Source organism: Odontesthes bonariensis, chromosome 3 (genome assembly GCF_027942865.1).
Source record: "Odontesthes bonariensis isolate fOdoBon6 chromosome 3, fOdoBon6.hap1, whole genome shotgun sequence".
NCBI lineage: Eukaryota > Metazoa > Chordata > Actinopteri > Atheriniformes > Atherinopsidae > Odontesthes > Odontesthes bonariensis.
The window spans coordinates 45,765,296-45,791,057 of record NC_134508.1 but is presented as its reverse complement, the minus strand read 5'-3'; the positions used below and the strand labels follow the sequence as shown (position 1 = coordinate 45,791,057).

Here is a 25,762-nt window from a genome sequence, read left to right as displayed (position 1 = left end):
CGAGGACCTTTTGTTTGGAAACGGCTGCTGACATTCTTCTGCACCCGTGTAGCTCTAAGAGGTACTACTGATGTTCAAAAACAAGAAGTCCTGGAAGCGGAGACACCACTCTGAAGGAACAATGAAGTTCAAAGGACGTTAGCATTCAGCCATATATCCCACCGTCTGTCACAATATGAAGAAATGGACAAGCAAACAGTCTGTGAGCCGAAACATTCCTCTGTTCCCAGGGAGTCCCACATCTGTCTGTCACACCAGGAACAGGCAGATACTTGACTGCCTGTGGTCATTCATGAAGGTAATCAAGGTCCTCACCCCGCCTTGTTTCAGTCACCCAAAGAACTGCTGTGGACCAGAAGCCATTTAGAGGTGCTAAATGTGTGATACTGCCAACATGATAAACACGGAACCATTTCAGTCTGTAAGCAAGATTATGGGCAGTCCCAGCAGGGACCCCTGAGGGGCTCAGGGGGAAATCAGGGGGTGCAAGGACATTCCTAAAAGATGTGCATGGAAAAGAGTTCCACCACAGGGGCTTCAGAGGGGACTCAGACCACCCCGGGCACTGAAAGCTGCAGACCAGCTGTGTCAGGACGGCCTTGAAATGTTCTCCATGAGCCTGAAGAAGGTTCAAGGAAACTTCCTGCCCAGTTCCAGGACTAAATACTGCCCAGACTGAGCTGCCCTCCTCAGACATGTGGTTGGCACATCAAACCTGACTCTGAGGAGGCTGCCCTAACTCTCTGCAGTTTGCCTCCCAGCCAGGCAGAACAGTGGACTACGCTATGCTCTACCCAGGAACTGCTCCCTGTACCATCCCAGCTCACTGCTGTTTGTTGGACTCATCCAGTGCCATCAACAGCATTCAACCATCAGTGATCAAATGAAGATGGAGGAGGTGCCTCACATGTCCAGGTCCCAACAGACCCCAGGAGATGGAAACATTCTCCACTCACATTACAGCTCATACTCCCATGAAATGCTCTGCTGGGAGAGCCTGTCTCTGTCTGAGTATCACCATCATTACATGTGGCTGTCAGACACAACAGCCTGCAGATGCAATCTCCCTTTAAGGTGAAAAAGGATCAGCATCAACACAACAGATTGTAGACTTAGATGAATGTCAGCTGATGGCTACCCACAGAGTGCTGTTAGTTTCTCCAGAGTACCCCCGGCTTCCCCTGCAGACGTCAGCCCCACGCACGCCTAACACCAGCAGCATTTCTCCTGATCATGTGACAGACCACCATCTGCACCACTCACAGAAACCCCCCAGCACCCACCTGATGGTGTAAGGTACTGAGATCTTTCAGAAGTGCCCCTCCCAGTGGTCCTCACTAAAGCCTGATGTGGACCACCTGGTAACTTTGCATCAATCAGCTCTTTATTTCCACTTCTAAACTCTGTGAAAAACATTTAGAAAACAGGGATTCTGGAAGCATCTACACACTGATGAGGAACAATCAAAGTTTCTGTTGGCATGCACTTGTTGTGTCTCTGCCAGTTTTTTTTCTCATTAACTTTATTGAATAGTCAACAATGCAACCTTCTTAAAGTGGGAGGCTCTGCATATTTGCTCATTTCGATAAAAATTCAACAGATTTTTTGTATAACTGATTTGTAATTAATCCAGATCAACTACACAGAATTATGTGATCGAGTAAACTTAAGAGTCTGAGCTGCCTGATAGCCCCAGTGTTCAGCTGAGGTTATTCAGTACCGCATGAAACCCCCACAGTCTCCACTCATTTCACCTGAGAAACATCATGTTTCACTACTTGCCCAAACAGAGTGAAACCTCACTGGGATGCTCTCTTTACAGCCAACATAGAACTTCAGTAGCTGCGAGATGTTCCACTTGGTGCTGTGATCTTTTTAAAAAATCATTTTCCAGACTTTTTGTCCCCTGTGCATACTGCTATGAGTTTCCACCTGATAGTGTCGCATAGGTACAACTCTCTGGCCTTCTGGCTGTAGAGAGGATATGAACATGTTTGTATTAGCATACAGCCAATCATATGCAGAAAAACTGCTCCATGCATTTGTTACTTCAGGATTGGACTGCTGTAATTCTTTATTATTGGGCTGTCCCACATATTCTCTGAAAAGCCTTCAGTTGATCCAAAATGCTGCAGCCAGAGTTCTGATGAGAACTAACAGCAGAGATCATATTTCTCCAGTTTTAGCTTCTCTTCATTGGCTCCCTGTTAAATTCAGAATAGAATTTTAGATTCTTCTCCTCACATATAAAGCTCTTAATGACCGAGCTCCATCATATCTTAAAGATCTCATTGTAAGATATTTTCCTAACAGAGCACTTCGTTCCCAAACTGCAGGTTTACTTGAGGTTCCCAGAGTTTCTAAAAGTAGAATGGGAGGCAGAGCCTTCAGTTATCAGGCCCCTCTCTGTAGAACCAGCTGCCAGTTTGGGAGGCAGAGCCTTCAGTTATCAGGCCCCTCTCTGTGGAACCAGCTGCCAGTTTGGGAGGCAGAGCCTTCAGTTATCAGGCCCCTCTCTGTGGAACCAGCTGCCAGTTTGGGAGGCAGAGCCTTCAGTTATCAGGCCCCTCTCTGTGGAACCAGCTGTCAGTTTGGGAGGCAGAGCCTTCAGTTATCAGGCTCCTCTCTGTGGAACCAGCTGCCAGTTTGGCTTCAGGAAGCAGACACCCTTTCCACTTTTAAGACCAGGCTTAAAACTTTCCTTTCTGATAAAGCTTATAGTTAGGGATGGCTCAGGTGGTCCTGAAACATCCCATAGTTAAGCTGCTATAGGCCCAGCCTGCTGGGGGAGCTCCCATGATGCACCTCTCCTCCCTCTGCTCTCTTTACTCTCCATGTACATAAGACATCACTCAGTGGGGTCACATGGTACTGAAAGGATCGGATTATTGGCTAAATCACAATCAGACTGAGTTATTAAGTGCATGTAGACGCCTTAATCTGACTAAGAATTGGATCGGATCGGATTCAGACCCCGAGATAACTGAGTTGTAGACGCTGAAGCACGTGGTGAATCAGACTTTGTGTTCTGCACATGCTCCAGATGTTTTCCGAATGCCTGAGTCTGTTGTTGTTGTTGGTGGTGAAGAGGTCAACAGGAAGTGGCTCTATTAGCAACAGTTGAAATGGGTACAGCGCCACCTATCATACCGGGGTATGACACGCTTTGTGCCTCTGATCCCATTCATTCACCGCCAGATATCCAAGGAGAATTACCCTTGCTCAGATAAGGAGCAGAACCCAACTATAGCTGTAATGGAATTACTCTCCCCATGTGGATTACCATCATTGTGGTCATTAACTTGTGTTTCTCTCTCTCCGCAGGTGTCCCTGGCCTGGTGTCACGGTGCTGGTTGTCCCCTCTTTCCTGTCCTCTCAAACCCCAGCTGGTGGAGGCGGATGGTCTTGGTTCTGGTTCTGGTTCTGATGGAGGTTTCTTCCTGTTAAAGGGAGTTTTTCTTCCCACAGTCGCCTCATGCAGCTCAGGACGGGAAATCAGAGAGAAGTTTCATTGCAATCTGTTGGTTTCCTAAGCTAGGATACTTTCTTTTAATTGGCTCTGTATGTATTGGACCAATTTGGAACTGAATGAATTGGACTCTAATTGGCTTGAATTGGACTGTATCTATAAAGGGCCTTGATGTGACAGTTGTGATTGGGCTCTTTATAAATAAAACTCAACTCAACTCACACCTTGAAGTGGTACCGGATTGGTTGAATTGACGCTCCACATGTGGAGCTGCCCACAGATGACGTGAGCACATCTGTTCACAACAAAAATGTGTGTATAAATCTTTACTGACCTCATAGTCCAAATCTGTTGTTGTTGGAACATGTGACAATTAGTTCTGTGTTTCATGCAGATTTCTGCTGGTCCATGTAAATGATCACAACTTAAATGATAGCTTTGAATAGCTTATGCTACAGTCCACAAACAATGTGTCATACTCACACACACTGACACACCCTCAGAGTGTGTAACATTTTACACACACATCCACACTGCACACAGCCTGAGAGCAACACTCAGACAGCAGACACGGCTGGAATCAGCCACGACAGACGATGACGTTCTGGAAGGCATCACAGTGAGTTGGGAAGCAGAGACCCAGCAGCTCTACAGCGGCTGAGAGGCCTCAGTCTGCTCCTGCTCCTCTCTGGGCCTCACAAGCCGGTGGTGGTTGATACAGAGGTTAAAAAAATGGCCAACATCCTCGTTAGGCTTTGAGTATTCAGAAGATTTGTTTCAGACTCAGTGAACCTGATGTGACATGCCAGGCACCTCATCTGGATTCCTCTCTGTAACTTTGTACCTTTTTCATCCCCAGCAGCTTCTTAAAAGCAGTGATCCCACCAAACAAAGCCCCTCCCACTGACCTCATCTGTGTGAAACATCTCAGCATGAACACAGTTCATCAGAAACTTTTACTTAGTCGAATATGTCCTGAGCCAAATGATAAAGAAATATGACACAACGTGAGAGGAAGAGTCTTCCTTTGTGCTGCAGGGTTTACATCGTGGGGGGGGCGACTCCTTTGGAGTTTCGGGTAGTGAACTTTAGGAGTCTCCAGCCTCCTAGAAGTTCCATTCACAACTCTGAAGGCTGTTGTTCCTCCAGACCAGCAGCTTAAAAAAGGCCATCTTCAATGTCAGGTTGTTCCAGTGAATCCTCAGAAAGATGCTCCATCAAAGTTGACAGCAGCCAGAGCCTGAACTGAAGAAGCAGAGAAAGACGAGTTCATTAGCAGAGATACACAGACACACTGTGTGTGGCAGAATCAGAACAAAAAGGCCTTCAGAAAGCAAAAAAGAGCCTCTGACAGCCTGTGGTGTGGCTGCTTCCTGCTCTGCGTGCCAGTGCTTTCTAACTCTCACTCTTTAGTCTTCTGGAGCTCTGCTTCCGTTAGCAGAAGCAGCTACAGAGCCCCTCTCATGATAGATGTGTTTCTGTAGGTGGGCTGTTCTACCCCTCTAAAGGAACTGATGGAGTCTTCCTAAAGTGTTCTGCTGTCCGTGGAACATCAGTAGTGTTGTCCGCCTTTGGCTTCCTGGCAAAGAGCCCTGCTTGGTTCTTGTCTGAGTTTCATTAACCTGAGTTTTTAACCGTCTGAAGACTGTGAAATCCTCTTGAAAACCTTAACAACTGTTAAAATTGGGATTTGAAGACATTTTTTGTAGCCTTTGGATTAATTAGATTACTTTATTGTCACACACTCATTGAGACAAATGCCACACACTGGGGCGGTGGGCAGCCAATAGCAGTGCCCTGGGAGCAGCCGGGGGAACGGCGCCTTGCTTAAGGGCACCTAAGCAGTGGCACCGACCTTCTGGTTATTGGACGAGCCACTCTAACCACTGAGCCCCGGCCACCTGTGATCCATCAGTGATAACATTATCCCCAACAGCTAACAGCTGAGAAATAGGAAACAGCCTCTTTCTCCAGTTAAAGCAGGTGTGGGGGGGGGGGGTGAACACACACTCACCTTGTCAGACTCACACCTTCATGATGTGCGCAGGGTTGGAAAAATCAGCAGAGGACGGGGTAGGAACCAGGCTGGTCGGGGACATGGGGGGACTGGAGGCACACTGGGCTGTGGTGAGAAGGGGGAGAGAGTGGGTGAGAAGGGGTGAGAGAGTGGGTGAGAAGGGGGAGAGAGTGGGTGAGAAGGGGTGAGAGTGGGTGAGAAGGGGGAGAGAGTGGGTGAGAAGGGGTGAGACAGTGGGTGAGAAGGGGTGAGAGAGTGGGTGAGAAGGGGTGAGACAGTGGGTGAGAAGGGGGAGAGAGTGGGTGAGAAGGGGTGAGACAGTGGGTGAGAAGGGGTGAGAGAGTGGGTGAGAAGGGGTGAGACAGTGGGTGAGAAGGGGGAGAGAGTGGGTGAGAAGGGGTGAGACAGTGGGTGAGAAGGGGGAGAGAGTGGGTGAGAAGGGGTGAGACAGTGGGTGAGAAGGGGGAGAGAGTGGGTGAGAAGGGGTGAGAGTGGGTGAGAAGGGGTGAGAGAGTGGGTGAGAAGGGGGGAGAGAGTGGGTGAGAAGGGGGAGAGAGTGGGTGAGAAGGGGGAGAGAGTGGGTGAGAAGGGGTGAGAAGGGGGAGAGAGTGGGTGAGAAGGGGTGAGAGTGGGTGAGAAGGGGTGAGAGAGTGGGTGAGAAGGGGGAGAGAGTGGGTGAGAAGGGGTGAGAGTGGGTGAGAAGGGGTGAGAGTGGGTGAGAAGGGGTGAGAGAGTGGGTGAGAAGGGGGAGAGAGTGGGTGAGAAGGGGTGAGAGTGGGTGAGAAGGGGTGAGAGTGGGTGAGAAGGGGGAGAGAGTGGGTGAGAAGGGGGAGAGAGTGGGTGGGGGTGGGGGCATGAACAAAGAGTGGCAGTATGTAAGTAAGTGTTTGAGGGGAAGTGGTGCATTCAGGTGTTTGACAGGATGAGCAACAAATGTGGGACTTTCCAAAAGGCCCAGGGTTCAGATCTGCTTTAACTGTCCTGAAAGAAGAGGAGCTGGAAAGAAACCATAAAGACTTCAATTGCTACATCAGTATATCTCAAATAAGCTCCCACTTAATAAGCCAATACAAAAGCTAAAAAGTAAAAAAACATGATCATAATTCACTTTGAAGTGTTAGTGAAAGAGAAATATTATTTGAATACATAATGCTTATTTTGCTGCTGCTTGAAGGCAGTCTCATAAATATGTGAAAGCTGTGGTCTGCTCTTAGTTGTGTTGGTGCTGTTGTTGTTGCTTTTACTTTGTTTGCTGTGGAAAAGGTAAAACATTAGCATCATGCTAAAAGCAGACAACAAAGATTCAGTTAGCACAAAGTGGAACTTCCAGACTGCTCAGCACTGAGAAGCACAACTGCAGCTGTTCAGAAAGCAGCAGCTGAGTGTGTTCGGTCCAGAGGAGAAGTCAACATGAACACAGGTTCTGAACACATTCTGAGTTAACTTTCAGAAATCACACATCTTCTGAGCTGTGTTCTTACTAAAGAATCACAAGAATATCAACTTTGTTCTAAAACATGCCTCTAAATTGCTCCTGGACCAAGTATGAGACTGGATGGTTGTTGGTCTCTGTGTGGCCATGTGACAGACTGGGCTTTTTCAGCTGGTACCGGTCTGCAGGAAAGCCATCGATTCCAGGACACAACCCTTTTGGTCTTCATTTCCAATTCAAAGGCAACAAAGGAAGAAAAAGTCTTCATAGTTTCGTAAATATCAGATAGAACAAAGACATCTTTCTCTCACCGTGCCGTCCCTGATTGATTTGATACCTTTGTCAGCTTGTGCTAACAGGAAAGAGCTCATGGCAGTCGGATTTATCCCACTATAACCTGCACAGACTGGAGTCGTAAAAGGATTTTCTCTAACACTTTTAAGACTGTTAAGTCTCAGATCTTTAAAGCAAAAGTCATATCAGTCAGGGCTCCATCCGAGGTGTGTTTTGTGCTTCCCCACTTACACATGACGCATAAGAGATGTTTTTTACCCCTTTTTCAATCAGTGACAGCGCTACTTCCAAAGGTTCAGTGAGTGTAAAGTTTACCTGCTGATAAACGCATAATAAAGGGTGTCATAACCTTAATAAAGAAAGAAGGGCTCTGGTTACTGAGGTAACCCATAGGAACATCCATCAACAACGCTGTCAGGATATTGTTGGTTCTATCACTTTTTAGACTTCACAACTCAACACCTCAGAGGCTTGACCTGCTTCTTTGTGTTAGTAAGTGAGAGGAAACTTTCTCAAGTGTCGAGGACTTGCACAGTGTGTTTACACCTTTCTGTTTTAGTTGATAATAATGATTTATTTTCAAGTTGTGAGGCTGAAAAAGTGAGATTGTTCTGTGAAGATGTCTCAACCCGTCCTGACCAGAGAGAAGGCGGCTGCGACGAGAAGCCTCGGCAGCGAGCGCGCACGAGATCTCGATCCGTTTCTCCTGCTCCTGCAGGTGGTGCTGGGAGCTGGCTGGAGCTCCACCGTCCACCGGGCCGTCCAGGAGAGGAACCACGTTCTGCAAGCTGGCAGGGGAAGGAAGATGCTCCTGTTAGTCACATGTAACTATCAATTACATGACCACATCACAATTAGTTTTGTTGTATTTCAATGAGGCTGCAATAATGGTGGAGAGTGACATCAGGGGTTACATTACATGCAAAACACAGAGATACCATGACTGAATACATGAAAGCACAATAAAGAAAACTAGAAAGCTGCAAGCAGCTGTGAGCGGGACCGAGGTGTGCGTACGTTGGGATGTGCGCACGTTGGGCATGCGCTGGACTCTGGAGCTGCAGCTCTGTCCACACGCACGATACCCTCTGCTCTGTACGTACGTAACCCCAATGCAGAGGGGTTTTTGAAAATTCCTAGGGGGCGCTACTGAGCCATTTTGCTGCGCCCACACACGATACCCTTTACATATGTACGAGGTCGACAGGGTGGATGTGTGTGCCAAGTTTCATGACTTTGTGATGATGATAAGGCTTTCAAACCACAAACGCCATCACTAGATTTTCACCGCCTTGCCACGGCCACACCCTTCGAAGTTTGAAAAAGTTTCTCCATGAATTTTTCCCCCCCATGTCTTCAGAGTAAACTGGCCAAGTTTGAAGGTTTTTGCATTAAATCTGTAGGAGGAGTTCGATCAAATGCGAGGTGTGGAAAAAAAACGACGTTCCCAACCACCAGCAGGTGGCGCTATAGGTGAATGTCACTATGTTATATGTCCGCGTTCAGGCTGGGTCCAGCATTCACCGTATGAAGTTTAGGACAGATTGGATAATGTATGTGGGAGTTATAAGCGACTTCATTTTTTGTGGCGAGAGACTGCGAGTGATCAAACTTTGAGGAGTTGCCACGGCCACGCCCTTTAAGTTTTGAAAAAGTTTCCCCATGAATTTTTCCCTCCATGTCTTAAGAGTAACCTGGCCAAGTTTGAAGTCTGTAGCATTAAATCTGTGGGACAAGTTCGATCTTATGCAATTCGTGGAATCGGTCAAAAATGGCACGAAAAATTGGTGCGTCTGGGCATGATGAAGGAGTGTACCGAATTTCGTTGTCCCACGCGAAACTAATCCTATTGCGGGGACCATTTTTAAGCATCGTAGGGGGCGCTACAGAGTCAATGAGCGACTCCCAAAAATATAAAGTTTAGATTCTTTCTTTTTTTTTGACATTTTTTATTTTTATTTTGTGAGAGCATTACAATACAATAGTTACTTTCAAGGAACATACAATGTTACTTCTGCCACTCACAATTAAATTTTTTTAACGTGTATAAAACAATAAACAAAATACACAAAGGTAAATGAATGAATCTAAAAACTTTGAACAAACTGGGAGAGATAGGCCTATATAAAAGAGCAAATAAAGAAATGTCTACCAGGCAGTTTTGAAGTTAAGTATGAGTGATACAGATTAATCCAAAATTCCAACAAAACAATAAAAATAAATAAATAAAAACAGAATTGCAAGGTCACCCATTCCGTACTTCAGTCTGTTCAAGACCGGCATATTTAACCCACTTGGCCCACCTTTTAGTAAATATGATTTTTTGAAGGCGGAGGGAGAAGGTAATCCTTTCCATAAGGTAAATGTCATTTACGATACTTATCCACTCCTGTATTGTGGGTGGATCGGGGACCAACCAACGTCTTGTAACTGCTTTTTTACCAGCGGTTATCAAAATATCAAATAAGTATTCATCAGCTTTCCTGACCTGTAAATCAAAATTTCCTAGAAATAATGTGGAAAACTGCATAGGCAAATTAGTGTTAAATAGACCACTCAATATTTTATGAAGCTCTGCCCAGAAGGATTTAACCACTGGGCATTCCCAAAAAATATGCCAGTGATTGGCTTCCCGGTGTCCACATTGCCTCCAGCACGTAGCTTCCCCTCCAGCAAAATGTGCCTTTTGTTTATGTGTAATAAAGAAACGGATCATACACTTCCAACCGAACTCTCGCCAAGAATGAGAGCTGGTGCATTTCCACTGGGATTGGCAAATGTTGAGCCAATCCTCTTCAGATATTAACAGACTGCCCTCTCTCTCCCATTTTTTCCTAACATAATCTGTATTGTGGGACTTTTTAGACAATAAGCCTTTATAAATTCTGGAGATGACACCCTTGTTTGATTTTCCTTGATAAGCATCAGTAAAAGATTTTGATATGGGGTCATTAAGGTCTGTTTCCTTTCTGATATTTTCAAAACGACTACGTACCTGGAGGAACCTAAAGAATTCAGTTCTGTCCAGGCTATAGTCTTCCTTCAGCCTAGCAAAGCTTTTAAATTGTCCCTTTTCTGTAAGAGAATAGTATGTCGTTATCCCTTTCGAGATCCATGATTTAAATCCTTTATCTATTGCGTTAGCCTTAAACTCCGGATCGTAAGCACACCATTGAATTATTTGTAACTTGCTACTTAATTTGTACTCATCTTTTATCATATTCCAGATTTTTAACTGCACTTTGATCCATGGGTTCTGTATCTTATCTACAAGTCCTCCCAAATGTTTGCGAGGTAGTGCTGCTTGTATTGGAGGATCAACTAGAGTTCTATATCTTTCCATCTAGCTTGAAAGGATGGGTTACACAAATTAATTAGGGGTCTAATCTGAGCTGCATAAAAATAATCTTTAAAATTAGGTAGTGACATTCCCCCTTGCTCTTTTGGGAGTTGTAATGTCTTAAATCTAACCCTGGGTTTTTTACCCTGCCAAATAAATCTGGAAATAATCTTATTCAGTTCAGAAAATTGTTTTGGGGAAATTTCTACAGGGAGTGCCTGAAATAAATAGAGATATCGTGGGAGAATATTCATTCTTACAGAATCAATTCTGTGACTAAGACTAAGAAAAGAAATTGAGTTCCATCTGTGTATGTCGTCTTTAATATTCGTTAAGAGGGGGCCATAATTTATCTCTGCCAGTGTTTGAATTCTTTTCGGTAGGTTTATTCCGAGATATTTTAACTATTTTTGATCCCAGTTAATGTGAAATTTCTCTCTAAGTTGCTTTGTGGGTTGATAATTAATGGTCAAAATTTGGGTCTTTTGTATATTTAATTTATATCCTGAATAATTACCAAATTTTTCTAGGACGGTCATTAGTTTGGGGAGTGAATTAGGAGTGTTACTTAAATAAACCAGCACGTCATCGGCGTATAGCGCCACCTTGTGGTCTTCTCCGTTAATGCAGATGCCTTTAATATTCTGAGTCTGTCTTATCCACAAGGCTAGGGGCTCTAAATAAAGTGCAAATAACAGGGGTGAGATTGGACATCCCTGTCTCGAGCCCCGTTCCAGTGTAATGGTATCGGAAAGGTATCCATTTATTTTTATCCGAGCCGATGGTTTGTTATATAAAGTACGGATCCCTCCAATAAAAATGTTGTCCAACCCAAATCTTTCTAAAACTTTGTATAAGAAAGGCCAACTTACCGAGTCAAAGGCCTTCTCGGCGTCTATACTAACTAAACAGGCTTCAATATTATTCTTTTGGATATGATGTAATACATGTAATGATCGCCTAATGTTATCGTGAGTCTGTCTTTGTGAAATAAATCCGGTCTGATCGTTGTGTATAAGCTGAGGAAGAACTTTGTCCAGTCTTCTGGCGAGGACGGCTGCATAAAGTTTGTAGTCAACATTCAACACCGAGATGGGCCTGTATGAACCACAGTCTAATTTATTTTTTCCCTCCTTAGGAATAACGGAAATCACCGCCTCATTCCAAGATGGGGGCATTTTAGCATCTGTTAATGTGGTATTACAAGCTCGGAGAAGGATTGGCGTTAGCTCAGCTTTAAATGCCTTGTACCACTCTGAGCAGTAGCCGTCCGGGCCAGGTGATTTGTTTGATTTTAGGGTAGAGATGGCCTTAGCTCTATCTCAGTTATAGGGGCTGTTAATAATTCGTTTTGTTCTTGAGATATAGATGGTAAATTAAGAGATTTTAAAAAGTCATCAATTTGCTGATCACCTTCCAATTGGGGTTGTGTATACAAGCGCTTATAGTATTTTCTGAAAGTTCTTTGTATTTCTTCTTGTTTGTACTCTAGAGCAGTGTTTCCCAACCTTTTTTGGCCTGAGTACCCCTGAGCCTTCTTGTCACACCATTAGTACCCCCTCACACATACAACGCGTGCAATGATTATCCAAAAGTAGAGCAACACAGTGGTTATTACATGAAAATCATTTTATTTAATATCCTTAACTTGAACATAAAATTCTCAGGCTTTCTCTCTCTTTTTTTTAACCTCAGTTGAATTCAACATAAGAATTAAAAACATTTTCTTGAAATATAAATAATTAACCAAAATAGTATAAATACTAAATCAAAATAATCTTCCTTTGTTAAAAAAAAAAAAAAAAAAAAACTCCCCGTGTGCCGCGTACCCCCTGCAGTACCTCCGCGTACCACTAGGGGTACGCGTACCCCCGGTTGGGAAACACTGCTCTATAGTGTTAGAGTCTATATCCCTTATTTTATATATCGTGTTGTCTGCTCGTTGCTTTTGCAATTTTCTTGCCAGGATTTTAAGTGATTTTGCTCCAGACTCATAATAAGTTTGCCTTGTGAATAACATCTTTTTTTCAATTTCCTGTGTATATATTAGATTTATTTCATTTCTAACTGCTTTTATTTTAGTTAGTATTTCTGGTTTTTGTTCTCTTTTATGTTGTGTTTATGTTGTGTCTCAAGATTTTTCAATTCTTTATTAAGATCTATCAATCTTAATTGTTTTTGTTTCTTTTCATAGGCACAGAATGATATTATTCTCCCTCTAATAACAGCTTTTAAAGTATCCCATACTATAGCTGAATCAACCTCGCCGTTATCATTTTCCTCGAGAAATCTTTTTATTTCTTCTCTCATTTGGGTTTTAAATCTCGGATTATTTAGTATACTTGTATTCAACCTCCACAAAGTTCTACCCGGGTTATCAATAATATCTACAGTGCAGGAGAGGGGGGCATGGTCAGATAGATCAATGCATCCAATATCACAATCGCGAATTCGATAACGGTCTCTCTTTAATATAAAAAAATAATCTATCCTGGAATAAGCATCATGTGGATGTGAATAAAAAAAATAGTCACGGCCGGATGGGTAGAAGTCTCTCCACAAATCCAAAATGCCAAGCTCTGTCATTAAGGCATTAATTTTCCTATGTAACAGCGTAGTAGCTATGTTTTTAGATGAATCCTGTTTTGGATTGAGACGGATATTAAAATCACCTCCACATATGACAACCCCTGTGTCCTACATCATCAAGTCAAATATGTTTCTATAAAAAGCAAAATTACTTCCAGGGGGAGCATAAACATTACAAATTGTTATAATTACATCATGCATTTTCCCTGTGACTGCTACATATCGCCCTTCCTTGTCAGATGTCTCTGAGACCTGTTCAAATGGTATTTGTAGTGAAATCAAGGTTACTACACCCCTCCTGTGACCTGATTTATAAGATGAGTAGTATACCCTTGAAAAACCCATTCTTTTAAATTTTTCGTGTTCCAGTGGGGTGAGGTGCGTCTCTTGTAATAGCACAATCTGCGCATTCTCCCTTTTCATTTTTGTTAGTGTCTGCCTCCTCTTAGCTGGATTTAAAATCCCATTCACATTAAATGAGATCACTTTAAGGGTTTGCCTGTTCATTATCTATCACTGTGGTCCACATTTACTGTAACACACCCACAAATCTCTCCTGGGATACCTGGACGTACGTATACTAAACCTATCTTTCCCGACGAACACAAACAAAGAACAGTATAGATTAGAACAATCTGAAACAGAACATCACCGGAGCAGTTCAGAACCGTTGCTTCAGATGCTGGGGCTCGCTTCAAAGGAGCCCTGCGGGACCTTGTAAAGTCAAAGCCCTCGTAAGGGAACGACCCACGTCGTAGTGGTGGGGCCCTGAGAAGTGGCCGCGCTTCAGCCAGTGTCCAAATAAAGTAAAAGAAAAAAAAAAAAAGGAGCCAATCGAGGATGACTCGCCTAAAAAGTCTCGTTCATCTGATTAAACAATAAAAAATAGAAGTATAGACTGTGATCAGACATGGGTCTGGGCCAGGTGAGGCAAAATTATGGCAGACTTCTGCACGTAAAATGCAAGTTACATGTTTCAAATAAGACTTATCTGATAAGTGCGAAGATATGATCCATCAGTGATCAGTTAGTGTCTTGGGAGGGCTGTCTTCTGAACTCCTTGAGTCTGTCTTTAAAATGAGAAACCAATGAAACCGCAGTGGCAGGCTCCTGACTTCCAACCTGGTCTCTCCGTCCCCTCGCCACCTGCCAGGTGGACAGGAGCTGGATCTCCTCTCGGTCCGGTGTGGAGGGGGTCTTTACCACCGTAACTGGAAACCCTCGCGCCGACATGTCCCTCGTAGCCTCCGCAGCGCTCTCGAATAGCCGGGCATCGTCATCGTAAAATATCCGCATCTTTGCAGGATACGGAGTCTGAAACTTTATTCGTTTTGCTTTCAACATCTTTTTGGCCTCGGTGTATTCGCCGCGTTTCTTTTGCACTTCAGGGGGAAAGTCATGGTCGACATAGAAACGAACGTTGTCGCAGAACACCACCTTTTTCTGCCATGCTCTCTTTATCACATCCTCTTTGGTTCGCCAGCTGCCAAACCTGACCACTATGGAGCGAGGCTTTGCCTGTGAGCCGGTGGGCTTCGGAGCCAGAGCTCGGTGTGCCCGTTCAATTTTGAGGTCTCGGTCATGCGGCAGGTTGAGTGAAGTTTTCAGCAACTTATCCAGAAAGCCAGCCATGTCGGTGCCTTCTTTGTCTTCGGGTATTCCGTAAATCCGCAGGTTGTCTCTCCGCGCTCGAGCCTCCTGGTCAATCAGCCTCGCTTCCAATTTAGCCTGGCGCAGTGTTAGCTGCTTGACTAACGTTGATGTTGCTTGAAGCACGGTCTCCGTTTCATCCACTCTCCCCTCTACTTCATCCAGTCTGTCGCTTGCCCTCTTTAATTCCTGTTTGATGTCGGAGAGTTGCGCCCCGTTTTCTCTTCTAAATGCACGGATTTCGTCGAAGATGCTATTCAGGCTAGCTTCGGGGCTATGTTCCTCACGTGGGCTTAGCTGGTCTGGAGAGCTGCTTCGGCTGTGCCTCCAGTCTGGGTCTTCTTCTGCCAGAGCCATGCTTAGTCCACTTCTAGTAGTTACCCCTTTCTTCATTATTTTTTAGAAATGTCCACCAGGATTGACAAAATCAAGGTTTTTGGGGGTTAAATTGTAAAACCTTGCGGGAGCTAGAAGTTTAGGCTGCCATCCCTTCAGTAACGGAACCGGAACTCAAGTTTAGATTCTTTCATGTTGTCGACTGGCACGTGGCGCTTGCAAAATTTCATGAGTTTTCCTTGCAGTGTCACTGCTCGGTCCCTAATAACATGAAGTGTATGACAAACAAGCGATCTTGTTTTAATGGTTCTACTAACAGAGAAGTTTTATGTGTCACTCTGCCAAAGATGGTGGAGGGAGAGGAAGCAGAAGCCTTTGAGAAGGACGATGCATTTATGTGCACCAGCCAATGACTGGCGCACGCAACCAATGACTGGCGCACGCAACCAATGACTGGCGCACGCAGCCAATGACTGGCGCACGCAACCAATGTTGGCACGCAGCCAATGACTGGCGCGCGCAGCCAATGACTGGCACGCAGCCATTGGTGGCACGCAGCCATTGGTGGCACGCAGCCATTGGTGGCACGCAGCCATTGTTTCCCTGATGGAGAGGCTCCTTCACATGCAGACTCTTCTATTTACCAAAGGAGCTGACAGCTGTGGTTGTTATGTCAGTCTATGTCTTCCCAGATGCTCATGCTAGCAGAGCTCATAGCATCATAAACAAACAGATGCAGGCACAGCCAGACGGGACTCTCATTATAACTGGAGACTTTAATAAAGCATGCTTAAAGGCTGAGTTTCCTCAGCTACCCAGCATGTGCCACCAGAGGCAATAATACACTTGGCCTCATGTATTCCCTCATTTCCTCAGAGGAGATCTGACAGTGACGCTGTGACGCTTTGCGGTAAGACGTGTTGCATCACTTCCTGTTACCTTGCTTGTGTACTGTGGAATTTCTTGCTCCGCTTGGAGTACTGATAATCACTTTATTTCTATCTATAACTTACACAATTTTGCATAGTTAAACTCTATAGCTTACCGTTCTGTTCTAACACACTCCTACAGATCTTTAATCTTTATTCTCACTGTAATACCCTGTAAAATATGTGTGTAGTACCCTGTGTACCTGGTGGAGATACTGTGTCAGAGACCCTATGGAGCCCCTGAACTACAATTCCCAGAATGCTTTGCCCCTGAACTGCAGTTCCCAGACTGCTTTGCAGCCCTGCTGGCCAATCACAGCCCGGCAATGAGTGAGTGACAGCTTATATTAGGGGGCGGGCCCTTCTGCTGGGGAGAAATGTTTGTTGATGCTGCAGCCAAGCACGCCGAGAGACAGAGCCCGGGACTTCTTTTGTTCTGCTGCTGGTACCGACTGTGCTGGTTGCCTGAGACTGAGCGTTTGGGGAGTTGTTTCACTCATCTCTGCAGGTTCTACGGAGGACTCTGGTCGTGGTGTCTCCGGTGCGGGGCCCCAAGGGAGCTTCTTCTTCACCAGAGCTAGGCGATTAGCTCGTGGCTACATCCAGCATCAGCCGACGCATCTCAGCTGTTTCCGGGAGGTTCAGGACGCTATCGCGCCGGTGTTGGGCTCTAAGGACGGCGTCTCCTCTTCTGCCGAAGGCATTTCCTCCTCTCCAGAGCGGGGGCCAGGCTCGTGTCTGCAGAGGACGGGGAACCGGTGCATCCAGCCCGCATCTCAGCTGTTGCGGGGGAATACTCCGGTGCCATCCCTCCCTCCAAGCGCTCGTATTGGCGGATGGCTGACGTCACTGCTGGGGATCCCCTCCAGAGCGACAAGTCGACTCTCTACCCCCCAACTGCTCCTCCCCGGGGACCTCAGGGTATGTTTTAAAGGTTATCTCCTCCTCCGGCTAGCAGTGGGTCACTGACTGGCCCAGAACTCTTTTTTCTTTTTCTCCTTTTTGGTACCAGGGCTACCACAGACGCTCTGATTAGAGATTATTGTTTTGTTTTGTTTGTTTGCTATTGGGGACCAGTTGTCCTACCATGGGTGTTGTAACAGTTGTGAATACTCTCTGTTGTTTCCTCTCTTTCTAGTCTTTCTTTTCCTTTTCTACCTTTGTTGCACCACAGAAAAATAAATACGTTAAACGTATACCATGCTGGGTTGCTCATTCTATGGCCTAGGTAGGCATGGTTAAGAAAGGCTGGCTGGGACACTCTCACACACACACACACACACACACACACACACATACATGTAGGTTAGCCCTGCATGCACCCCCAACCTCATTGGATAATATATTTTGGATCTGAGGCGTACGTATGCATTAGCCCTAGGGAAGTGTAGTATGTCCCCAGTGGAGGCACTCCCTCGTTTGTTGTAGAGTAGACTGGTTAATTGGGTGTATTATGTCAGGACTCTCAGCATTAAAGGCGCCACCTACTTGTTTGCACCGGAGGGTCGGCCAGCTCACCATCAACTGCTGAGGACTCAGGATCTGTTTGTTGCGCCAAAACCGTGTTTAAGTGTAAAACCTTTACGTAGTGATAGCCATAGGCGTCTTATTAAGCTAGGCCACTCGTAAGAAGGGGTTACATCACTTTTTAGCGGTGTGTCTGGTTCTCTAGCGTAGCATGGCTACCGGTTCTCTTCCTCCATCCCCTGCTTTCACCTGCTCCGTGTGTCAGATGTTTAGTTACTCCTCTGCCTCCTTTAGCGATAATGGTACATGTAACAAATGTAGTCTTTTTGTAGTTTTGGAGGCGAGGTTATCTGAATTGGAAGCTCGGCTCTGCACTGTTGAAAATCACCCGATAGCGAGCCAGGTCCCTTTAGCCAGTATGGAGCCACCTAGCGTAGCTAGCTCAATTAGCCTCCCCCTAGCAGAACCTGAGCAGCCAGGATTACAACGTGGCTGGGTGACTGTCAGGAAGAGGCATAGCTCTAAAGTCAAGCCCGTTGTTCACCATCGACCTGTCCACGCTTCTAACAGATTTTCCCCACTCAGCGACACACCCGCTGAGGACAAAACCCTGGTAACTGGCAGCTCTATAGTCAGAAACGTGGCATTAGAGACACCAGCGGCCATAGTCAAATGCATTCCAGGGGCCAGAGCGGGCGACATAGAATCCTATTTAAAACTGCTGGCTAAGGATAAACGTAAATACGGTAAAATAGTTATTCACGTCGGTGTTAATGACACCCGGTTACGCCAATCGGAGGTCACTAAAATTAATGTTGCATCGGTGTGTAATTTTGCCAAAACAATGTGGGACTCCGTAGTTTTCTCTGGACCCCTGCCAAATCTGACCAGTGATGACATGTTTAGCCGCATGTCGTCCTACAATCGCTGGTTGTCTAGATGGTGTCCAGCAAACAACGTGGGCTACAGAGATAACTGGCAATCTTTCTGGAGAAAACCTGGTCTGATGAGGAGAGACGGCATCCATCCCACTTTGGAAGGAGCGGCTCTCATTTCTAGAAATATGGACGAATTTATTTGCCACCCTAAAACATGACAACCCAGGGCTCAGAGCAGGATGCAGAGTTGTAGTCTTAAGCCTGATTCTTACTCGGCGCAACCTCGCTTTGACCCATTCTTACTAGCTGGTCGCAAATGGCGCAAACGGTCACGTGACCCAAAATTCCGCCACGCTCCCCGTCGCAAGCTAAGAAATCCTCGCGCGTCGCAAGGTCGTGCACACAACTTTTTTTCTGACTTCGCGCGAGCTCAACCGGAAACAGCTGACCAAGAGAAAGGAAACATGAACACTGCAGAGACCGCGGTGACCGAGAGGGTGCGCCTCTACAAACATCTGTACGACACGTCTATGAAGTTACACTGGGACAACACGGCAGTGTCGAATTCCTGGGGGGAAATCGGCAGGCATCTGGGGCAGTCGGTGGTGGAGGTGAAGAAAACATGGAAATGCATCCGGACGAACATTCCACCTTCTCTTCTGTTTTTGCCGCAGCCGCTTAGCTCTGAGATACATATACAGTTCTACACCCAGAGTAAATTCATTCCGCATCCGCATCAGATGTGCCAGCCTCTGCTGACGTGACACCACAGGTGGCATTGTGTATGCTTTCTTCGTATGCTTTTCTTCGTCCGGTTCTTCAGCTTGTTTCCTCAACAGTGACGCCCGCTGGTCTGGAGAGAACTGCAAATGTGACGCATACTCGGCGCAAACTGCGCTTATGAGCTGAAGGAACTGTGAAGGGGCTGGCGCTTTCGATGACGTCATTAAATTCAAAATAATAGCAGTATCAGAAACCTGGCTAAATGATGATAATGTAAATAACTTTCAAATTAATGGATATGAATTATACTGTGTGAATAGGAAAATCAAAAGAGGAGGGGGTGTTGCCTTGTTTGTTGATCGTAAAATAAAGTGTAAAGTTAAGGAAAATATGTCTAAAACTGTTGATGGTGTTTTAGAAATGATTACCATTGAAGTGTTAAATGATAATTCAAGAAATATTATGGTAAGTTGTGTGTATCGAACACCGGCGTCAAATCTAGAATTATTTACTGATAAGTTGGCAGAGTTGATTGAAATGGCCAACAATAAGGTATTTTTTCTTTGTGGAGATTTTAATATTGATCTGGGATCCAAAACAGATCGAAGTAGTAAGTTCACTGATACAATGTGTAGTTTGGGTTTTTTCCCTATGATAACAAAACCTACTAGGATTACAGCACATTCAGCTACAATAATTGATAATATTTTTACTAATATGGGACAGGGAGAGGTGCTGAGTGGACTTCTTACAATTGATGTAAGTGATCACTTACCAGTGTTTGCTGTCTATAACAATTATCAGAATACAACTACTGCAGTTTTGGAAACCAAAAGAGTGTTTAATACATCAAAAAAAACTTTAGATAAATTAAAAGATGAATTACTCCAACATAATTGGAGCAAAGTATATGTTGATGATGTAAATAGGGCATATGAAGAGTTTATGAAAACATTGGGGGCACTCTATAAAAAACATTGTATTAAAATAAAATCTACTAGGAAAAATGCTTGTGATAAGCCATGGATGACTAAGGGGTTGAGAAACGCTTGTAAAAAAAAAATAGTTTGTATTCATCATTTTTGAGGTTAAAAACGAAAGCAGCTGAGGAAACATATAAGACATATAAAAATAAATTGACCTGGATTCTAAGAAGACAAAAGAAGGAATATTACAGCAACCTACTGATTAAAAGTAATGGTGGCACAAAAGCCACATGGGCAGTCATAAACAATGTTTTAAATAAATCTAAAATAAAATCCGGCATTTCACAATATTTTTTAAAAGAAAATAAAGAGATCTATGATCGTAATGACATAGCTAACGAATTTAATCACTATTATGTTAATGCTGGTCCAAACCTTGCCGCTCAGATACCGAAAGTCGATAGTGATGTGACACAAAAAATTGGGGGTTGCATAAACAGTATCTTTCTTGAAAAAACCGATGAGGAAGAAATAATGAGAATTGTAAACCACACTGCGGATAAAAATTCAAAAGATTATGCAGACATGGATATGACCTTTGTTAAGGACATCATGTCGAATGTCATTAAACCTTTCACCTACATTTGTAATCTTTCATTTTCATCAGGAATATTCCCAGATACTATGAAAATAGCAAAGGTAATTCCAATTTACAAAAAAGGTGATAAATGTAAGTTTAGTAACTATAGACCGATATCATTGCTACCACAGTTCTCAAAAATTCTGGAAAGGCTGTTTGTGAATAGATTAGACAAATTTATTGATAAGAATAATATCTTAATTAATAGCCAATATGGATTTAGAGCAAATAACTCCACTTCAATGGCTATTATCGAATCGATTGAACAGATAACAAATGCTATTGATCAAAAAAACTATTGTGCTAGTATCTATGTAGATCTAAAAAAAGCATTTGATACGATCGACCATAGTATTTTGCTTAAAAAACTTGCAAAATACGGGATAAGAGGGCTAGCACTACAGTGGGTTTCAAGTTACTTAGAAAGAAGAAAACAGTATGTACAAATATATGATGTTAGCTCAACAACCCGTGAAATTACATGTGGGGTTCCACAGGGTTCAGTACTTGGGCCGAAGTTGTTCATCTTATATATCAATGATTTAGCAAAGGTGTCAGATTTTTTTAAATGTGTTTTGTTTGCTGATGATACTACTTTTTTTTGTCAAGATGTAGATATAAAACGAATGTTAGAGAAAATGCAAACAGAATTTGTGCTTATACAAAATTGGTTTAAGCTTAATAAATTATCATTAAATTTAGATAAAACTAATTATATGATATTTACAAAGAGACACAAATTGGCTAATACTTTATTTAGAATAGATGATGTGGAGATCAGCAGTCAGTGAAGTAAATTTTTTGGGAGTTACTATAGATGACAAATTAACCTGGAAACCTCACTTGAATTATTTACGCTCAAAAATAGCAAAAGCTATTGCATTGCTCTATAAAGTCAGGGATTTCTTGAACGATCATGCGTTATATATGTTGTATAACGCATTGATAGTCCCACATTTGGTGTACTGTGTAGAGGTATGGGGAAAGTCAAGTAGCACTGCCACAAAATTTGTCTTCACTCTTCAAAAAAGGGCTATTAGAGTTATTACCAATAAACATGGCTGTTACCCATCCAATCCACTTTTCTCTAAACTAAAGACATTGAAGTTCAATGATTTAGTCGTTTATAAGATTCTGTTAGTAATGTTTAAGGCACATCGCAACATGTTACCCATAAATATCCAGAAATTATTTTCAAAGAGAGAGTGGTTATAATTTGAAGGGAACACAGATCTTCAAGAAACCCAAATTTAGAACTAGTCTGAAAGAAAAATGTGTTTCAATACAAGGAGTTAAACTCTGGAATGAACTACAAACTGATCTTAAAAATGTTAAAACCCTCTATAAGTTCAAGAAATTGTTAAAGACTGGACTAATGACAAAATATGACTCAGTATAAAGGTAGTGTAAATGCTGTGTGGATTTATGTTTATGGCAGACGAACAACTCTTGTCTACAAGATAAAAACTGAGAAAATTGTTCTGTTTCAACAAGAGGAGATGGTCGGTGTCTTTGTTTTTTTTTTTTGTTTGTTTTTTTGTTTTTTGTTTTTTTGTTTTTTTCCTTTTCCTTTTTTATTTACTTCTCTTTCTGTTGTGAGCTAACATTGAAAAAAGGGGCAGATAATATAAGATTTAAATCTTCTTTCTGCTGCCTTTCATTTTGTTTTACTATATACATGCAAATATTTTGTGTTTTTATTTTAAATTGCAAAAATTAAGTGTGCATACAACGTATAAATGGGTGTTGCGCATGTATGGGTTTACATATTATGTGGGCATACAAATATGAATGGTTGTGTGCAAATTATTGTTTTAATTGTTTTAATGAAATGAAATGAATGAATTCAATAAATAAATAAATAAATAAGTTAATGGTTCTCGAGCCAGAACAGTTGCGCGGTTGCGCCGAGTAAGAATCAGGCTTTACACACTTCTCTGCAGCTTCCCACCTGCTGCTACCCACCCAATCAATTAACACAAAAGGAGCAAATCCTCTTGTGTAAAAAAAAATTATTAAAACAAAAACTTTAACTGAACAAAAACATCAAACTATTAAATGTGGTTTGCTGAATATCAGATCTCTCCTTTCCAAGTCTCTGTTAGTGAATGAGTTGATGTGTGATCATCATATTGATATATTTAGTCTTACAGAAACCTGGCTGCAGCAGGAGGATCATGTTAGCATCATGTTAGCATCATGTTAGCATTAATGAAGCAACTCCCTCTGACTTTAAATGTTCACGTTCCTGGAACCACAGGCAGAGGAGGAGGAGTGGCAGCTATTTTCAGATCAGGGTTACTCATCAGTCCCAGACCCAAGATTAGTTTGAGCTCTTTTGAATCTCTGATTCTCAGTTTTTCCCACGCAAAGTGGAAATCCCAGAAACCTCTTGTGTTTGTTGTTGTGTATCGTCCACCTGGCCCTTATTCTGAGTTTCTGTCTGAATTCTCAGAGTTTTTATCCCAGTTAGTGCTGAGTACAGATAAAGTCATTGTAGTGGGTGACTTTAATATTCATGTAGATGTTGAAAATGACAGCCTGAATATGAACTTTAATTCTATATTGGACTCTATTGGATTTTCTCAGAGTGTTCACAGACCGACTCACTGCCTTAATCACACCCTTGTGATCTTGTGCTGACTTATGGCATTGAGAGTGAACAGTTAACAGTGTTCCCTCATAACTCTGTCTTATCTGACCATTTTCTGATAACCTTTGAGTTTACATTACTTGACTATACAGTTTCTGAGAAGAAATTTACATAAAGAAGGTGTCTATCAGAGGATGCTGTAACCAGATTTAAAGAATTAATTCCATCATCCTTTTCTTCACTGCCATGTGCAGATATGACAGAGGACGACTACCTAAACTTTACTCCAGCAACACTTGACTCTCTTGTTGACAGCACTATAGTTTCAATGCGTACAGCACTGGACAATGTTGCCCCTCTGAAAAGGAAGGTAATCAGTCAGAAGAGGTTGGCTCCTTGGTATAATTCACAGCTGCGTGCTTTAAAGCAGACTGCAAGAAAGCTGGAGAGACAGTGGCGTTCCTCTAATTTAGAAGAGTCTCAGTTAGTCTGGAAAGATAGTTTAACAATGTATAAGAAAGCCCTTCGTAAAGCTAGAACTGCTTATTATTCATCATTGATAGAAGAGAATAAGAATAATCCCAGGTTTCTCTTCAGCACTGTAGCCAGTCTGACTAAGAGTCCGAGCTCTGCTGAGCCAGTTATTCCTTTAACTCTCAGCAGTGATGATTTCATGAGCTTCTTTATCAATAAAATTGTTTCTATCAGAGAGAAGATTGATGGAGTCCTTCCCACTATTATCAGTGATGTATCATCAAGTACAGCAGCTTTAGAAGTATCTTTAGAACCTGATTTGTATTTAGACGGCTTCTGCCCAGTTGATCTCTCTGAACTAACAACAGCAATAGTCTCTTCTAAACCATCAACTTGTGTTTTAGACCCAATCCCAACCAGACTGTTCAAGGAGGTTTTCCCATTAATTGACACTTCCATATTGGATTTGATCAATCTGTCTTTGTTGACAGGATATGTACCTCAGACTTTTAAGGTTGCTGTAATTAAACCTTTACTTAAAAAACCTACTCTTGATTCAGAAGTGTTGGCTCATTATAGACCTATATCCAATCTCCCTTTTATGTCTAAAGTTCTTGAAAAAATAGTTGCAGCTCAGCTTTGTGATCACTTACGCAGAAATAATCTGTTTGAAGAGTTTCAGTCAGGATTCAGAGTGCATCATAGCACAGAAACTGCACTGCTGAAAGTTACCAATGATCTCCTCTTAGCCTCTGATAGCGGACTTGTGTCTGTGCTTGTCCTGTTGGATCTCAGTGCTGCATTTGATACGGTCCATCACAGTATCTTATTACACAGACTTGAACATGTTATTCGGATTAAAGGAACTGCATTAGGCTGGTTTAAGTCATATTTATCTGATAGATTTCAGTTTGTTCTTGTAAATGAAGAATCTTCCTCACACACCAGAGTAAGTCATGGAGTTCCTCAGGGATCTGTGCTTGGACCGATTCTTTTCACTTTATACATGCTTCCATTAGGTAACATTATTAGACAGCATGGCATAAATTTCCATTGCTATGCTGATGATACTCAGCTGTACTTATCTATAAAACCAGATGAACCCAATAGGTTGGTCAGACTACAAGCATGTCTTAAAGACATAAAGACCTGGATGACTCAGAACTGTCTGCTTCTAAATTCAGACAAAACTGAAGTCGTTATCTTTGGACCTGAGCGCTTCAGGGAGAGATTGTCTAGCTATATAGTTACTCTAGATCAGGGGTCTCCAACCTTTTTCCCTCTGAGAGCTACTTTCACAAAATAAAAATGGCCAAGAGCTACTTGTGTTTTGTAACATTTATTATCATCGCTCATTTTGAACAAACAAACTCAATAAGCCTTCTTTTCCTGAACATTTGCAATATGTTACTGTCCACATCTCACATTCTGTATTAAAACATCACAAAAATAAAGAACAAAAATTGTATTCACAATAAAAACCATTTAGTTCAGTTCAATATTGAGCAGTGAAGGTGTGTGTGTGTGTGTGTGTGTGTGTGAATGTGTTCAGAAGTTCAGCCTTTTTAGTTAGTGAGATGACTGACACTGCAAGGAGTCAACAAGAGAGGTGTATGCTGGAGTGTATCCACTTAAGTTCACTCTTATGGAGTCATTTAAATGTTCATCACTCAGTCTCGTTCTGAGCTTTGATTTCACGACATTCATGTCAGAAAAAGCTGACTCACAGAGGTATGTAGACCCAAACAAAGCAGACATTTTCAGAGCTGCTTGGTGAAGATTTTCATAATCATATGGCTCTACCAAGCTCCAGAAATGCTGTGAATGCTGCTGAGACTTTAACTGCACATTGTTTTGAAGGTTTATAACCTCCATTTCCATTTCCACAGCATCGACACAGAAATGTTCAGCCATCTGTCCTGAAATCTCACTTATGTCCACATTCATGAAAGGGTTGGCCATAAATGTCACACAGGGCTCAAGTTTCTCAAAGTCACTGAATCTG

The 25,762-nt window shown here is 43.0% G+C and overlaps 1 protein-coding gene across 10 annotated transcripts in view; it reads right to left on the bottom strand.

The window, feature by feature from the left end:
- Nucleotides 1-4,406: 4,406 nt before the first annotated feature.
- The window catches only part of plekha6 (pleckstrin homology domain containing, family A member 6), a 117,030-nt gene continuing 95,674 nt past the window's right edge, over nt 4,407-25,762 (bottom strand). For 8 of the 10 annotated variants that reach the window (XM_075461928.1, XM_075461922.1, XM_075461923.1 and 5 more), the window contains 3 exons: nt 7,852-8,000; nt 5,484-5,591; nt 4,407-4,714 (listed from right to left, as the gene is read on the bottom strand). In XM_075461928.1, the coding sequence (XP_075318043.1) occupies nt 5,494-5,591; nt 7,852-8,000 (247 nt within the window). In that variant the 3' untranslated portion in view covers nt 4,407-4,714; nt 5,484-5,493. The other 2 variants (XM_075461924.1, XM_075461926.1) reach the window with 2 other exon arrangements.